The sequence below is a fragment of the Peromyscus eremicus genome, chromosome 6 (genome assembly GCF_949786415.1).
Source record: "Peromyscus eremicus chromosome 6, PerEre_H2_v1, whole genome shotgun sequence".
NCBI lineage: Eukaryota > Metazoa > Chordata > Mammalia > Rodentia > Cricetidae > Peromyscus > Peromyscus eremicus.
The window spans coordinates 63590182-63607370 of NC_081421.1; the positions used below are offsets into that span (position 1 = coordinate 63590182).

Below are 17189 nucleotides of genomic sequence, written 5' to 3' on the forward strand. Positions count from 1 at the left end.
CTCGGCTCTGTGGCCCGGCTTCGTGAGGGTTGTGCGGGCCGGCGCTTCCGGGTTGCCCAGTCCCCGAGCCCCGCGAAGCGCCAAGCCGCAGGAGCGTGCATCACACTTTATTGAGCAAGAAGGCGAGCAGCATCCCTTCTTCACTCGCCATAGACGGCGTCGTCGTTGCTGTCGCTGTAGGCGGAGGAAGAGAGCTCCTCGACGGGCGTGCACGCCGGGCACCGCCGTCGCATGTCGTCCCAGCACGACTGGCAGTACACGGCCTGACAGTCCGGAGTGGGGCACACGTAGGACTCGGGCGTCTCCGGTGCCTGGCACACGACGCAGCGCCGACGCGTCAAGCGGCGCAGGAGAGGGCACCGGCGGTACAGAGTGCCCACCAGGTGGTGGCGCTGTTGGGAGGCGAGGTGGGTTGGTGAACGCCAGGTGGGCTGAGCGGGAAGGGCTGTCCGGAGCCCTGGGCAGCTCTTACTGTCGCAGGTCCCAAGGCCTGGCTGACAGTGGCTTGTTGGAGGAAGCTGGGGTGAACCAGAAGAGCCCTGGAGGGCGAGGGTGCTTTGGAAGTGAGTCTTAAAGAGCCTCCTTTTCCTTCATGATGGAATGCAGAAACTATCATGTGCACCTGTACAGCAGCTTAATTTGATTTTTGTTTTGTTTTGTTTTGTTTTTCGAGACAGGGTTTCTCAGTGTAGTTTTGTTGCCTGTCTTGGATCTCACTCCGTAGCCCAGGCTGGCCTCGAACTCACAGAGATCCGCCTGGTTCTGTCTCCCGAGTGCTGGGATTAAAGGCGTGCGCCACCACTGCCCGGCTTAATTTGATTCTTACAGTGAGACTTAGGAGTACGGTAGACAGACCATGATTACTTACACCTTATAGGAGGGTTGGAGAGATGCCTCTCAGCCTGGCTCTCCCAGAGGGCCCGGGTTTGAGTCCCAGCTGACAATTGTCTGTAACCCCCCGGGGGGATCTGATGGTTTCCTGGCCTCCCTGGGCACCAGCCACTCATGAGGTAGGTGCACATGTGTGTAGGCAAAACACCCGTTTGCAATAAATAAATAAAAGTGTTTTTAATATTAAAAAAAGAAAACTTAGATGGTGTGTCTTTCATGAGTCAGATCTCAGTCAAACCTGGCAGGAACTAAATCATAAAGTTTGCTATCATTAGGCTCGGTATCCGCTTTCCAAACACCCTCTTCATACGATGCCAGGAGTCCTTCACTGGCCATTGCTTAAGAAATCCTAGGGGCCCCACTGCCTGACAGATCTGGGCTTGGCCTTCAGAGCGCTCCAAGACCTGTTTCTTTGTAGTCTTGCTCTGCCTCCCAGGTCCTGCCGTGTGTGTGTGTGTGTGTGTGTGTGTGTGTGTGTGTGTGTGTGTGTGTGTTGCTTTTCCTTAGCTTAGCCTTTGGTCTTGGCATTCCCTTGGGTCTCTGATTTTTTTTTTTTTTTCACCTCCTGTTCCTTGAGCTTAGAATACATATCCCTCCTACCTCATCTAGCCATTCGGGTTCAGTTTACTTCAGGACCAAGGTCAAGGGATCCCATCCTGGATGCCATGTTTATGTGTGCCATGGGGCATGTGTGGCAGTCGGAGGACAACTTGTGGGAATCCTTTCCTTCTAGCATTTGGGTGGTACTGAGCTCCGGTCATCAGGCGTGGTGGCAGGGACCTTTATCACTTAGCTGTCTTACCAGCCCCACTGTTCTGCTTATAATGCTAGTACCCACAAAAAGAGACTGTTCTGGAGTAAATAACTAGCATGGCAGCAGAGCTCATGCCGTCTATTCCATCCATTCCCAGTGCCCCTCCCTGGGTGGGCATGCATGCCTATGTGCGTGTGCATGATCGTTTACTGTTATTTTGTTGTTGTTATTGTTTCGTTTTTAAACAGGGTTTCTCTGTGTAGCCCTGGCTGTCCTGGACTAGCTCTGTAGCCCAGGCTGGCCTTGAACTCACAGGGATCCACTTGCCTGTGCCTCCTGCGTGCTGGGACTAAAGGCGTGCGCCACCACCGCCCGGCTGTGTTTACTGTTACTATTACTACCTGTCCTTCGGGTGAAGAAGTTGTTTGCTCCAGGCGTGCAGTGCCATACAGTGGCACCTGACACGCATGTGGAATGGTATTCTCATACCAGCGTCACGGAAGTGAAACAGTCATCGTCACAACTGAACAAATGAAGCAGTTAACGCCGTCTCACAGAAACGAGAAAGCAAGGCCCAGCACCTGAGAAGGGCACTCGAGGTCCCACGCAGTCGTGGAATGGCAGGGAGGGAGCTGGATTTAAACCCAAGGCTGCTTTACCACCCGGTTACCCTTCTTACCCTCTGAAGAACGGCCTCACAGACCTCATGCCCCATCCTTCGACATGAGTGAGGACCACAGGCTCCTACAGCTTATGGAAGTGTGGATTCAGACCTGGTTCTGACTCTGTGTCTTCCCGAGATCACGCGTTCCTTTATGGAGCCCTCCTACCCGCCCCCGCCCCCGCCACCTGCCTCCTCTCCCTTTTCCGGAACCACCCTGGGCTTGCCAGCGGCTTCTTTCTGATCCTGCTGCTTCCTTTCCTACAAACAGACCAGTCCGATTGACTTCCTTCCCCTTTCTGCCACTTCCTAAAAGGCCACTGCTTGTCTCGGGCTGTGCTGAGGACTGAGGTTCAGACAAAGACACAGCCTCGACTTCCAGAAGCTGGAGCCTGCAGCCGCCAGACCCACTCAGCTCCAAGTGTCCTGGGACACTGAGGGTGCTGAGGGTACTGAAAGAGATGCCCCTTCTCTGGGAGTCTGCAGACCCAGCCCAGAGCTGGCAGGCTCGCTCGGACTGTGCTTACCGGAGCCCTCTGCCGACGTGCCCGGCGAAGAATGGCGGCCCTCCTCAATTTAGTGAAAGCTGCCCTCTTCCTCAGTAACTCATTGTAGAGGAACAGAACCCGCTTCTTCTCTCGCTGAGGGGTTGGGTGGGGAGCAAGAACCTCATGATAGTGATAGCCGGGAGGGACACAGGACTGGGAGAGGTGTGTGTGTGTGTGTGTGTGTGTGTGTGTGTGTGTGTGTGTGTAGGGGTGGAGCTGTCCGAGAGTTCACCTTGGGGAAGTAGAAGGCTGCAATGACTCTCCGGAGCCTGTAGCCAAAAGCTTGGACTAGGCAGAGACACACAAGCAGGATGGTTGGCAGTGATGCTCTCCAGTAGCCCCTGGCATCCAGGCCTATGGGTTGGGGCAGGCAGGCTGGGGGGTAAGGGAAGGGATGGGAGGCAGGCTGTCAGCAATCTGGTCAGGGCCAGCTCACCCTGACAGGGTAGCACTGAGTTGATCTCCCCACCCCAGTGGGAGGTACATGTGGGTTTCCAGTTTCACTCCCCCCAACTCCTCTTCTCCTCCATCTTGGCTAGCTTCTCTGTCAATACCATAGCTACTTACTATCTGTCCCCCACCCCCTCCGAAGGCTGGCAACCAGTTTTCTCTGAGCCAAGCTCTTCTGCCTTTTCCAGTTCGAGCATACCAAACCTCTTCTCTCCCTTTCCAAAATCTTCTTCGGCCCTACCCCATTGTCTCCTGGTTGCACCCTGCCCTAGAGTCCACAGATGCCAGCCTTCTGCATCACTCACGCATGTTGTTAGATTCCACAGCTGTGTCCGAGGTGGTGTTCAGGGCTCCAATGGTTTTCCGAAGAAGCCTGGCCAGCATGGAGTCCCCCTCAACCTTCACCTCCAGTTTGTGACTGCCTGGTCAGAGTGGAGGGAGAGAGGGTTTCGGGTAAGAGCGGTAATTACGGGGCTGAGGTTGGACTTGGGAGGAGGAGGGGAAGGCCGCAGATGAGGAAGAGGTAGAGGTAGGTTTTGCAGGAGGGGCTGTCACTCGGGCTGGGCCCCAGGCCCAAGCTCACTGCGGAAGGAATACTGCAGGAAGGAATGCCGGCGGATGGCGTCGAAGACGGAGTAGAGTGCCCAGTCGAGCCCACACAGCACCAGCAGCAGGAGCAGGATAGGCAGTGTCTCCAGGAGCTCCCTTGCCTGCAGGGAGCCCAGGGAGGTGGGGTTGGGTGCCCCCTGCTCTGGCTTGGAGCTTGGAGTGTTCTCTGCCCTTTGCCCTCCAGCCTCAGAGTCCTACCTGCAAGGTGCCACCCATCCCCAGACAAGACTCCACCCATCCCCAGACAAGGCTCCACCCATCCCAGACAAGGCTCCACCCATCCCCAGACAAGGCTCCACCCATCCCCAGACAAGGCTCCACCCATCCCAGACAAGGCTCCACCCATCCCCAGACAAGGCTCTGCCCATCCCCAGACAAGGCTCCACCCATCCCCAGACAAGGCTCCACCCATCCCAGACAAGGCTCCACCCATCCCAGACAAGACTCCACCCATCCCCAGACAAGGCTCCACCCATCCCCAGACAAGGCTCCACCCATCCCCAGACAAGGCTCCGCCCATCCCCAGACAAGGCTCCACCCATCCCAGACAAGGTTCCACCCATCCCCAGACAAGGCTCCACCCATCCCCAGACAAGGCTCCACCCATCCCCAGACAAGGCTCCACCCATCCCAGACAAGGCTCTGCCCATCCCCAGACAAGACTCCACCCATCCCCAGACAAGGCTCCGCCCATCCCCAGACAAGGCTCCGCCCATCCCCAGACAAAGTACTATCATCCCTGATCCAGTCTCACCACATTTCGCATTTCTGAAGCCTGGATAGAGGGCTTGAAAGGGAAGATAAGGAATCTCTTTTCTGCTTTTCTCAGTGGCAACAGACTCTGTTTGCCCTAAAAAAAAAAGTCTCCATAGGTAAAAACCCTAAGGGTCTTTGCTCTCCTGGGGTATGAAGTTCATACAGGGCCCAGTAAGGCATCCTCTGGCAGGGTTGAGTGAGTTCCCTCACCAGCTTCTTCCTGCGCTCATCGATTTGATAGAAGTAGGTGCTGATGTAGATGTTGTCAAAGCGGATGTCCCAGTTGTAGCTATCCAGGTAAGAGAAGGACCTACGGAGGGACAGACAGGGGTGTCTCCCATCTACACCCAACGATGGGCTTCTTTTAGACCTAGTCACTCATCAGATCAACTGGCGTTCACTGAGCATCCCTGTGTCTAAAGCCGGGGCCAGGTGACCTGGTGTGAAGGAGCAGGCTCCACCCTGCCCTCTGGTTGTGTAGAAGATGTCCACCTTTATGACTGTCAAGAGTCAACAGAGAAGAGCATGAGCAGTCTGTGAGTTAGGGGCAGATGTTTTATCTTGCAGGATGAAGGAAGTAGATACACAGAGGCAGAAAACCCTCCAGATTGCAGGAATCACCGGGTAGTATGGCTCCTGTATCCATCTTTACTGATTTGTTATTTCCGAGACAAAGTCTCACAATGTAGCCTTGGCTAGCCTGACATTCATAGAGCTCTACCTGCCTCTGCCTCCCGAGTGCTGCTGTTAAAGGTGTGTCCACCATGCCTTCCAGCTTTGCCCGCTGCACACCTCAAACAAAACTCCTATCCAGACATCTGTCTTTCCAGCACATCCCTGCCCTTCCTGACTTCCCTGGAGCTGTACGTCTGTGCAGACATTCGTGTGTATGTAGGTGATCTCTGTGTAACTCCCAAAGTCCCATATAATGCTTGTTTCCTAAGGAAAAATTCTGATTGTGAAAACATGTTAAATTGCAGAAATATATTAAACTGTAAAATATGAAATATAAATCCCACTTCTAAAGAATGCCACTGCGGTGCCTCAAAGAAATGCAAAGACAGACTGGGGCGCCCCCTTGTGGAGAGACCTACCACTGCAATATTGGGTTTCCTAGGCAGGGGGACAACCCTTCCCCCCCAGCTCTGTCCTGTTCCTGAGTGATCTCACCCAGGGTTGAAAGCCTGGCAGAGACTTTAGACTCTCTGCTTCCTCCCTTCCCTCCCAAGCTTGGCTTTGAGAACTGCTGTACCTTTTCACTTCCTTCCATTTGGGGCCATCTTCCTGCCCTGCCTCACTCTCCAGGCTCCCTAACCTCTGACCCAGCCTGGCCTCTGCCACCCCCACCCCCACCCTCTACCCTCATCCATCTTGTGGCCGCCTCCCCATCCCCACCCCCATTCAGGGCCTTCCTGTAGGGATTTCCAGGCTCTCCCAGCCAAGCTGTCCTCAGCTCGGCCCTGCACCCCAGCCACTGCCCCCCAAAACGGCAGATGCCAAGGTCCTTGCTCAAGACACTACCCTACCTTCCCTTGACCGCAGATCCCACCTGCAGCCTCTGGAGCCTTGACCACCCTGTGGTATCTCCTTAGCTCCCACACCTGTCCCCATAGTCAGTCCCTAGTATTGCCCTGGAGCCCTCTGTGTATGGTGGGTGTCGTTCCCACCACCTCAACTAGACCAGGAATGTCTGCAGGGTAGCAATATGGCTCCTTCACCTCTGTCCTTCCACAGGGCCCTGGGGATGCACAGGGACAGACAGCAGCGGTCCTTCTGACCGCCCTCGCCCACCTCCTGCCCAGCCCAGGCACTTGAGGGTGGAGAAAAGGAGAAGGAGATCCAGAAGTCAGTGGGGGAACCTGAGCGAAGTGAGGGCCAGGAAGCCCCAGGTAGACGCTGGCCTGGGTAGGGCTGAGGACTTTGTTCTACATGGAAGGAAGAGGACCTGCCAACGCAGCAGGCCGGAGAGAATGAAAGCAAAACTGGATGATAAAAATGGCACAAAGTCGGAGCCAAGGAGAATATGAAGGGCAAGGGAAAAAGTCCACAGTCAAAGCTGAGTGTGTGTGTGGTGGTGGTGGGGGGGGCAGTGTTCGGACAGATGCTGGAAGGAGGCAGATAATGAAGATGGTTGCTTTTTCTAAAGGCGGTAGACACATGGTAATAGCACTCCTCACAACATGTCCACATGCCCATTAACTGTAAACACAGGCAAATAAGAATCAGATTCCGAATTAGGGGTTCGGCTCTGCCTCTCCTATACCAGGGTTCCCATCCGGGGTGGAGGAAGGGGCAACAGGTGGGGTTTGTGGCTCACGCGTGGAAGACCAGCAGGAAGGTGCAGGTCAGGAGCACATGAAACAGTCCCACTGCCCACCGCAGATGGGCCTCCTGCTGGCGGACATAGTCCCGCACCTCGACACTCACACGCTCCCAGCTCATGTTGACACCCACCACTGCAGCCTGCTTCTCTTCCTGGAAAGGAAACATGTGCACACAGCCTGCAGTCTGGCCACACCCCGCAGCCCCGTGGGGACACATTTCCGATGGCACCCTACTTAAGCCCCTGATCCTCCCAGGACCTCCAAGAGTTGTCACTCCCCCTGTTCACCGGTCTCTGTGACGGTCTGGCTTCCCTGCACCCACATTAGTTGACACCATCTCATGCCTGACTGTCCATTCCATCCCCAAGCCAGTTACATACATTCCACAGGCCGGCATGGTGCCCCTAGCACTGGTCATCTTCCCCTCCCCCACACTAGACACCTCTTCCCGGGGCCTCTCACCTCACCTTCTTTCTGACTTCTTCCTTGAGACCTTCCTTCCTCCCCTCCTGCTCCCTAGCTGCTCTTCTCCCTCCCCCACGCCTCTGCCTCCTACCTTAATGTCAATATTGGCTGAAAACTCTCCGTAGAGACCGTGAATAGACTGGTTGAGCGAGTCATAGGTTTGCCCAAAGTTGTCTTCCACCGGGATGCGCTTGTGACACCAAATCTCCATCACTGATGGACGGTGGGGCCAAGTCAGGGCCTCTTTGGGCTGGAGGCCAGGCTCTCCTAACCCAGGATTCTCCCACCCAGCAACAAGACCTGATGCTTCACTCTTGGAACTCCCTCTGGAGACCAGGCTGGCCCCGAACTCACAGAGATTTGCCTGCCTCTGCCTCCGGAGCGCTGGGATAAACTGCCCGGCGCTTCACTCCCATTTTTGCATCTGTCCTTCACCATACCAAATACTAATAACGGTATCCAGCATTTCTAGAGCAGTTCCTCCGGGTACCGCTTCTGTTAGGACTTGGCATGCATCAGCCCGTTAAATTTCAAAACCCTTATGGGGATGAGAACTATTATTATCAGTCTTTCCAATAGAGAGACAGAATTCGCAGCTTAGCTGAAACTCATCTCCACTGCACAGAAGTCAGTAGGGGGTGGACTCAGGTACCCACAGAGCCCTATACCTGCCTACCCTCCTATCGTGGTCCCCAAGGATTCATCGCCTTTAATCTGGGGACCCCTCCCCATCCTGCCACTAACCCCTGGCAATGTTACAGAAGAACTTGAACTTCATTGGCAGGCAGAGCAGGTGGTTCAGAAGTGGGACCCAGACGCGCTGCATACATTGTTGATGCTTTTTCTCAAACCAGCGATGACAGCTGGTTATGGCCCTATTTACCAGATCTGTAGCAAAGAGACAGAGGTGTCTGGGGTCCCCATGCCCCGGCCTGGAGCTTGGCCCCAAAGTCTGCCCCACCCTGCCCTCCTAAGGAACACTCCTCACGAGAGCAGCGCAGTTTGGTCTTCAGCTCATACACCATCTGTGTGGACAGGTGGAGTCGGCCTCGGGGGACTCCTTGGGCCTCTGTGCCTGGAGTGTCCATGGCATCCTCAGGAGAGTAGCCCATCTCACTCCTCACCTGGGCATCCAGGTCCTCAAAGGAGGTAGAGATGTTCCAAGTCTCCGCTTTCAATGACTCTTTGCTGTCCTGGGGTTGGAGAGATAGGAGGAAACAGGGAGGGGGTCTACAGACTTACTTCCGGTGTGTCTCGTGCCGTGCTTTGGGCTCTCCCCTAGGCTCCCAGGGAGACAGGTCTGAGACAAAGCCTCCCTCTAGTCCACCCCAGCTCACAGGCTTGGCAGCTTGTCTCCCCCTAGTTGCTCTGCCTTATTCCCAGACCCGCAGCTTCCCCTTGGGCCCCTTCCTCCACCCATATTGCTCAGTGGTTCCATAATTTTGAACTTTAGACCTTCAGTCCTAATCTCCCATACCCCTGTGACCTCCCCTCTCCCGGTCCTCTCCTCTCCAACATTCCCAACCTCCTAGCTGCTTGCCCCCGAATTTCCCATTCTCTGATCCTCTGGTCTTCAAAGACCAATGTCCCCAATTTCACTACATTCTAATTCAGCTGCATAGCTGGAGTCCTGCCCGGGGAAGGTATCTGGAAATGTGGAGGTATATATGTCCCAGTGATAGGATGTTCTCCTGGCTTTTAGCACTCAGGATCAGGAAGGTCTCTGCAATGGGTGGATACAGTGCTACAAAACACTCTAGGAGCATCCCTACTAGGAGTCCATAGATCAAAGGTCATGTTCCCAGATCAACCCAACTCAGTCCTGGGGACAGACAGGGACTACACAGGGTCCTGACCAGCAGGTCCTTGAACACAGCCCGCAACGGGGCTGTGGAGACGCGCCAGGCCGCTCGGGTGTTGTTGATTTGCAGTTCCACGGTGCAGCCCAGGGATGCTATCACTTCGTTGATGTTGTACTGCAGGTTGGCTGCTGGCCCTGCAGAAGACACCCAGCAGATCACCCCTCTGCAGAGCTGGTGCCTTCAGAGCCACGCCGGCGCCTTCTCTGCATGCAGACCACCTGCGAGCCTGAGGCCACCTTCCAGGACTGCGGAATGACGGGCCTGAGCGAGTCTGTGAGATCTCATTCAATCCTTGTCTTTTCGGCCCCATAAATTAAGGAGGCCAAGAGGTGGGCAGGCACTCTCAGGGAAATGCAGCAAGTTGGAACAGTAAGACATGACACCCCACCACCACCACACCACACCACCACCACCTCCACCACCACGACCATCACCACCACCACAACCACCACTACCACCACCACCACCACACCACACCACCACCAACAACAACCACCAAAACTACCACCACAGCCACCATCACCACCACCACCACCACCCCACACTTTCTCTCAACAACATGGTCCCCACTGGATGATCTACCCAGGGTCACTGCTTTGGTATCACCAGCTGGCACTCTGGGACAGCCACTCCTCACCTTTGTAGATGGCAGCCAAAGCGTATCCCAGGACAAAGAGTCTGCCTTCTTTGCCCAGCATCTTGGGTACCAACAGAACACTGGCACAGCGGGTGTGAGGGGAGGTCCCCCAGGCTATGGCCCCAAAGCCTATTGGGAAATCCAGAAGGTGGGAAGATGAAGTAAGGAAGCAGCCTAACATTTACCAGACTTCCCCCTGCCCCAGCCCACTCCTGGATCCACCCTGCCCTCATCTCCATTTACACCTGCTCTGATACACTTCTCAGGCCTCCTTCCTTCCTTCCTTCCTTCCTTCCTTCCTTCCTTCCTCCTTCCTCCCTCCCTCCCTCCCTCCCTCCCTCCCTCCCTCCCTCCCTCTCTCCCTCCCTCCCTCCCTTCCTTCCTTCTTCATCTACCAGCCATTTATAGAGTACAGGTGTATACCTGTCTCTGGAGAGTCCTGGGGAGATGGTTAGGGATAGGAAAGTCATGGTCACACTTGTGTGTGCCTATGAGTGTGCATGTGGGAGTCAGGAGCCCACACTTCCCACATGCAGTCAGGATGCACATTTACATGAGGCAGTGTGGGAGCAGAGCAGGCAAAGGAGACGTTGAGGAAATGGGCACTGATGCCCAAGGTGGTCAGAGGAAGAGCCAGGGCCCACCTGGACAGTCCCCATGCTGACACCCCCAGAACCCACACCCCCACCCTTCCCCTGTGGGAGCTCTTAGTCACGTGCGGTTGGTAGGTTACAGCAGTCACTGTTGCACATGTGGTCTCTGCAAGGAGCCAGTGAGCTCCGTGAAGCTCATAATCCAGAAAGACAGACAAGTAAACAAATGACTACCATGGGACAGACGTGCTCAGTGCACCAGGGAGGGGCTTATGGAGAGAGCTGCGGAGCCAAGGAGGGTGTGGGTATTTCTGCAGGGAGGGGTGGGGCTGGGAAGGCTGGACAAAGGAGATGATGTGTCAGCTGGGCCTGGGAGATGAGTAACTGTTGTTAGGAGACACAGATGGCCGCCCAGGACAAAGGAACAGCATGAGCTAGTCAGGGAACAAGAAGATCCCCGTGTAGATGGAGGCTTTGCCCAGTGATGGCCAAAGAAAACCCCAACCGCTTAAGACTCCCACCATCTCCACTGTCCTCCCCCAGGCCCCATCATCACTGGGGCTACAGACGATTGTTGCAATGCTTGGGTACAGCCCTGCACACGCCACGTCAGTGTTCTACCATCGAGCCCTACCGCTAGCTCCTGGCCTGAAATTTCCTTTATTTTTTATTTTATGTATAGGAGTGGTTGGTTTTTTTTTTTGCCTGTATGTGCACCATGTGCATGCCTAACCCACGGAAGCCAGAAGAGGGTGTTGGATCCCTGGAATTAAGAGTTATGAACAGTTGTGAGCTGCTCAACGTGGGTGCCGGGAATAGAACCCAGGTCCTCTGGGAGAACAGCCAGGGCTCGTAACTGCCGAGCCGTCTTTCCAACCCCGTGGACTGAAACTTTCCAACCTGTCTTCATACCTCCTCTCTCACTGCCTTCCACTTCAGTGGCCAAGATGATCTTATCGAAGTGTAAACAGTCCGTGGCCTCCTTCCTGCAGCTCTGTCTGTCTGCTGCACCGGTGGATAGATTCCAAACCCTTCGACATGCTTTAGAGACCCTAGGGACTGGCCCTCCCACCTCCGTGGTGAGCCCACGCCACTGAGTCTGGTTGCCCATCAGTCCACGGGGCCCTGGCTGCTGCCCATTTCTCCCCAGGTCTTCAAGTGGCTGCTGCCCTCTGCCCTGCCAGCCGCTCTCTTCCCCCACGGCTCCACCTAGACATACAGGTTTGTGGCAGACCCTGGATGCCACCCAGCAGTTTCTTTTCCCCTGCCTTCTCACTTGTTAACGCAACTTGGATTTTGTTCAAGGACAATAGCCTGGTTCTGCCCTGGCCCCTGGGGGTTGAGTCTGGGTTTGCCTAAACCAATCTATGCATTGCAGGGCAGTGAAGGAGACCGTTCTGTGGTCTTGGCCTTCTGGCTGAAGGCTGCAGCAGAGACAATAGCTGACAGATTTACGTCCCAGTAGCTCCTTTAGCGTCACACAAAGGGCAGAAGCAGTCTTTCACTCCTCTAGCCAACCAGTTTATAAAGGAGAGCAGGGCTGGGTTGTTAGACTCCCCAACACTGAGTAGGTAAATAATTCTAAGAAGAGAGACCTGGGTCTGGTGTCACAGGCCTATAACCCCAGCCACTCAAGAGGCTGAGGCAGGAGGGTAGAAAAGTTTAAGGCCTACACGGTCTAAAGAGCGTGTTCACAGTCTGACCAACTCCATGAGACTTTCAGAAAGTAAAAAGGACTGGGGATATAGCCAGTGGAAAAGTGCTTGCCTGACATGCAGCTGCCCTGGGCAGTCTATGCCTTTAATCCTGGCACTCAGAGGTGGAGGTGAAGAATCAAAGGTTCGAGGCCATTCTCAGCTACATATCAAGTTTGAGGCCAGTCTGGGATATATGAGACCCTGTCCAAAAAAATAAAATAAAATAAAATAAAATAAAAATAAAGAGAGAGAGAGAGAGAGAGAGAGAGAGAGAGAGAGAGAGAGAGAGAGAGAGAAGGGCTGGGTATGGTGGTGCAGGCCTTTAACACCAGAACTTGGGAGTCAGGCAGATCTCTGTGAGTTATGGCCACTCTGGTCTACATAGCTAGTTCTAGGACAGGCAGAGCTGCAAGAGCAATCCGTCAATCAATAAGAACAAACTGGAAATGTTAATGTTCTGGAAGTGAAAGGTAGCATTTAGTGCAGGCATCTCAGTCCCTAGACCCGCTAGGGACTATCACAGGAAGGGACCCTGCCTCGTCCCTCCCAGGCTGGGCTCCTGCGGAACTGTAGTGGCAGGCCAGCTGCTCCAGGCCCTGCTCTCTGCAGATCCCAGAGTCTGGAGCTTCTTCTCTCTAGGCAGTGGGGGAGGGTAACTACACATTCCATAGCAATTCCTCAAGGCAGCAGGCCTAGAGATCTCCATCCACAGGGGCAGTCTGGGGGGGGGGGGTCGGGGGGGGGGGTCGGGGTGGATGCACATCTCAAGGGAAAAGCCTGTCTGTGGTTGGCTCCATGTGAGTCTGGCCAAAAGAACCTGCCAAAGTTCACACCACAAGGAACCCCAGAGCCCGTCAATGGGCCTGCCACCCTGAGGGCACTGGAGGAGAGTTATAACAGCATGGATGACGAAAGACCTTGTCCCCCTCACCGTCATAAAATAAAATAAAATAAATAAAGATTTTGTGCCTTTCCTTCTGATTCTTCGTCTCTCTTTTTGGACATCAGAAGAAGCAGAAAGGAGACCAGGTATGGTGGCACACACCTGTCACCCAGCCCTTGAGAAGGGGTGACAGAGGATCAGGAGGAGTTCAACCCTAGCCTGGGCTACCTGAGGCCTTGTCGAGGTGGAGGTGGAGGAGGGTGCGGGGTGGTGTGGTGGGAGGAGTGGGGGCTGGGGGAGGGGCCAGGCATGGCGGTACAGCTACTGAAAAGTTGCCCCAGCTCCCGTTAATAACTTCGTACCGCGCCATTCTCATTAGCCACAGTCGGTCACATACAAAAGGAGGCCACGGGCGAAGGAGGAGGGGGGCTTCTGGGGAAGAAAAGGTTTCAGTAGGAGAGGGCTGGGGGGCGGGGAAGGCAAGGGGGTTCGCTGACTGAAATTCATTCTCTGCGTATATGAGACTGTCAGAGAATGCTTTAAAATGAGGCAGCAGGAAGGGAAGCAGAACCCTTCTCACTCCGGGACCCAGGGCCAAGGGGCAGACTGAGGTAGGGGTGGGCTGGAGCAGCAAGGAGAGGTGACATTTAAGAAGCATGAGAGCCTGAAGTCCAGATGCGGAGTAGACAGGACCCTTTAACTCCTCAAAATAAGCCCTAACTAGTCATCACGCCTGGGGCTTCCTACATGTCTGAGTGAAAGGTCATCTCTGGAACATATGTGAACCCAGCGGTCAGAAGGAAGACAGTTTACTGTGGTCTTAGCCTTATGGTCAAAGACTCCAGTTTATGTGTTCAATAAGCTGGTGACGTTAATTCCATTGCCCTGGGCTGGGACAGGGTTTGAGAAGGACATCCGTTGCTGTACTGACCAAAGATATGTGAAAAGCCTCCTGGCAAGTTTTCCTGGTCCCTGAACAAGGAGCAGGAGGAAGAGATGTTCCTTCTCTAGTTTTTGAGATGACTGCATTGAGATGTGATGCCTGGAGTTATGGCGGGGGTTTTGTAACAGAAAAACCCCTAGGCAGCCAGGCGGTGATGGCGCACGCCTTTAATCCTAGCACTGGGGAGGCTGTGGATCTCTGAGTTCGAGGCCAGCCTGGTCTACAGAGCAAGTTCCAGGACAGCCAGGGCTACCCAGAGAAACCTTATCTCAGAAAAATAAACAAACAAACAACAACAAAAATTAAGTTCTGCTTGCATGTATGTATACCATGTGTGTGTCTAGTGTCTTTGGAGGTTCGAAGAACATGTCAGATGCCCTGGAAGTTGAGTTTCAGGTGGTTGTGAGCTGCCCTGTGAGTGCTGGGAATCGAACCCAGGTCCTGAACCAACCCTCCAGCCCTTTGAGATAAAAGTCTTTATAGTCCAGGTTGGCCTCAAATATACAATCCTCCTGCCTCAGCCTTCCAAGTGCTGGGATTATAAACCCACGCCTCTGGGCTGGCAGCTCTGGAACTATGAGATTTCTCCAACTCTAAAGCTACACTTTCTTTTTCTTTTTTCTTTCTCTCTTTCTTTTTGTCTTGTTTGTGTCTTTTTCTTTTGTCTAGTTTTCTGAGACAAAGTCCAGGCTGTCCTGGAACTCCAGGCGTGAGCTGCCACACTCCTCTTTCATCGACTCTTTCTGTGGGGTGATAAACTGTCTCTAGGATGAAGCCACAGTCCTTCTCAGCCGTCCCTTTCCTGTGGCCCAGCGCCTCCCAAAGCGAATGTCTCCATTGGAACGTCACCTCTAGGGGTCTTCCCCGGCAGGGCTCAGGTCGCGTCTCCTCTAGGGGTCTTGGTCGCGTCTCCTCTAGGGGTCTTCCCCGGCAGGGCTCGGGTCGCGTCTCCTCTAGGGGTCTTCCCCGGCAGGGCTCGGGTCGTGTCACCTCTAGGGGTCTTCCCCGGCAGGGCTCGGGTCGCGTCTCCTCTAGGGGTCTTCCCCGGCAGGGCTCGGGTCGTGTCACCTCTAGGGGTCTTCCCCGGCAGGGCTAGGGTCGCGCCCGGCCCCTTCCTCCCACACAGCCTACTTTGTTTTCTTACTTCGCTTCTGTCTCACACTGGCAGGTTGGACAGTTTCTAGTTTTTGAGGCAGGACATTACTCTGGCAATCCAGACTATCCTGGAACATACTGGGTAGGCCAGGCTGATCTTGAATTAAGGCAATCCTCCTGCCTCAGTCTTATGAGTTCTGGGATTGTGGGTGTGAGCCACCGCACCCAGCTGTGCCTGGCTCTTTTTTTTTTTTTTTTAACTATAATCTCCGAAAAGGCTGGTGCTTGTCAACTTTGTATACTTCTGAATCCTAAGGAAGGAAGGAAGGAAGGAAGGAAGGAAGGAAGGAAGGAAGGAAGGAACTGCGTACTCAAGAGTAGGAAGTGTGCCAGAGTGGTCAACAGAGCGGGTTATAAGGTGGAGGGTTTGGCCTATGGTGTGTGGGCCGTGGGACTCTCTCACTGATTGCCAAGACTTATTAAAGGCAGGGTTGGCGTTCTCACTTTGGGATCCTCTCTCCTCTGTGCCTCCCTTCTCTCTTTTCTGAAGTGTGTGAGGAGGCTGAAGGGGCACATAAGGGGCAAGCTCAGTTTCCTCCAGGCCCCTAATGGCCAGCCTTTACCCACGACTAACTTGCCAGGCCCCTAATGGCCGGCCTTTACCCACGACTAACTTGCCAGGCCCCTAATGGCCGGCCGTTACCCACGACTAACTTGCCAGGCCCCTAATGGCCGGCCTTTACCCACAACTAACTCGCCAGGCTGTACAACGCCACCATCTTCTGCCCCTCATAGATGTTCATGGGGTTCACCAGGAGCTGAAAGAGACCTGAAGGAACAGGGTGAAGTCAAAAGTTAACTGACGGCCCCAGCCCTGCCTCAACCCTGCCCCAGCCCTGCCCCAGCCCTGCCTCAGCCCTGCCCTTGTGCTCCCACACTTGCCTATGGCCAGGAGCCCACCAGTGCCTGCTCCCAGCAGCAAAGCCGTGGCAGGGAACTCCCCTGGCTGGCGCCATAGGAATCGGCTCCAGGAAACCGGAAGAGCCCAGCGTAGGAGCCTCTGTACGGCTGAAAAAGGGACAGCTCAGCTCATAGCCTCTTCTTCTGGCTGAATGACGTTCATTAAGGTTAGAAAGACTTGACTCTTATTCACGCGTATGTGTGTGCCTGACTGAGTTTATGTGCACCGTGTGTGTGCAGGTGGTCAGAGGGAGGTGGATCCCCTGGGGCTACAGTTACAGGCGGGGGGTAAGCTGCCTGATGTGGCTGTAGGATTCAGATCCTCTGGGAGAGGAGTAAGTGCTCTTAACCACTGAACCATCTCTCCAGCCCCAAGGTTTGAGATTTTTTTGGGGAGGAGGGGTTTTTGAGATAGGGTTTCTCTGTGTAGCCCTGGCTGTCCTGGAACTCACTCTGTAGACCAGGCTGGCCTCGAACTCAGAGATCCACCCGCCTCTGCCTCCTGAGTGCTAGGATTAAAGGCATGCGGCACACTGCCTGGTTAAGGGTTGAGATTTTAAGAGGATCAGATGCTGGGGAACGTGGTGGCGGGGACTTGGTGTTCACGAGAAGAGATAGGGGATTCCGAAGAGGAGGACAGGAGTGTAGGAAAAAGACTGGGCTGTGGGGTGGGCAGGAAGGATAGAGGCTGGAGGACCCCGAAATGGAGAGAGGACAAGAGAAGTCTGCGGGATGCTGGGCAGGGGCAGTCTAGAGCTGGCTGTCTCACTCGTGTGGGGTGGTTTCCTTTGTGGCTTTCCTGCTCCGTTCTGATGCTGTGTGGTGTCCCTCCGTCCATTCTCAGAAGCCCTTTTCATCCTAGACGTCTGTCTGGAGGTCCCCGGGCTGTGAGATTCTGACGAGAGAACGAAAGTGCTGCCTGTGTCCTTTGCTTCACTCGCAGCCCATGACTGCGCTCTGCGTCCCTCAGCTCACCAGCCCTGAGCCAGCAGAACTGGGTCACAGGTTCCGAGACACACCGTGGGATAAGCCTGGCGGAACCTTAGAATCGGACGAAGGAT

General features: G+C 54.6%; 1 protein-coding gene across 1 annotated transcript; it reads right to left on the reverse strand.

Annotated features, from left to right (window-relative positions):
* Positions 1-93: 93 nt before the first annotated feature.
* Dcst1 (DC-STAMP domain containing 1) lies at positions 94-17135 on the reverse strand. Its single transcript, XM_059265672.1, has 16 exons — positions 16898-17135; positions 16111-16236; positions 15923-15997; positions 9958-10086; positions 9315-9454; positions 8447-8651; positions 8203-8346; positions 7550-7671; positions 6987-7144; positions 4880-4979; positions 4668-4763; positions 3888-4014; positions 3610-3726; positions 3087-3229; positions 2834-2947; positions 94-392 (listed from the first exon to the last, which is right to left on the reverse strand). The coding sequence occupies exons 1-16, from the start codon at positions 16983-16985 to the stop codon at positions 141-143; spliced, it is 2136 nt and encodes a 711-aa protein (XP_059121655.1). The 5' UTR covers positions 16986-17135; the 3' UTR covers positions 94-140.
* Between the last annotated feature and the right edge of the window lie 54 nt (positions 17136-17189).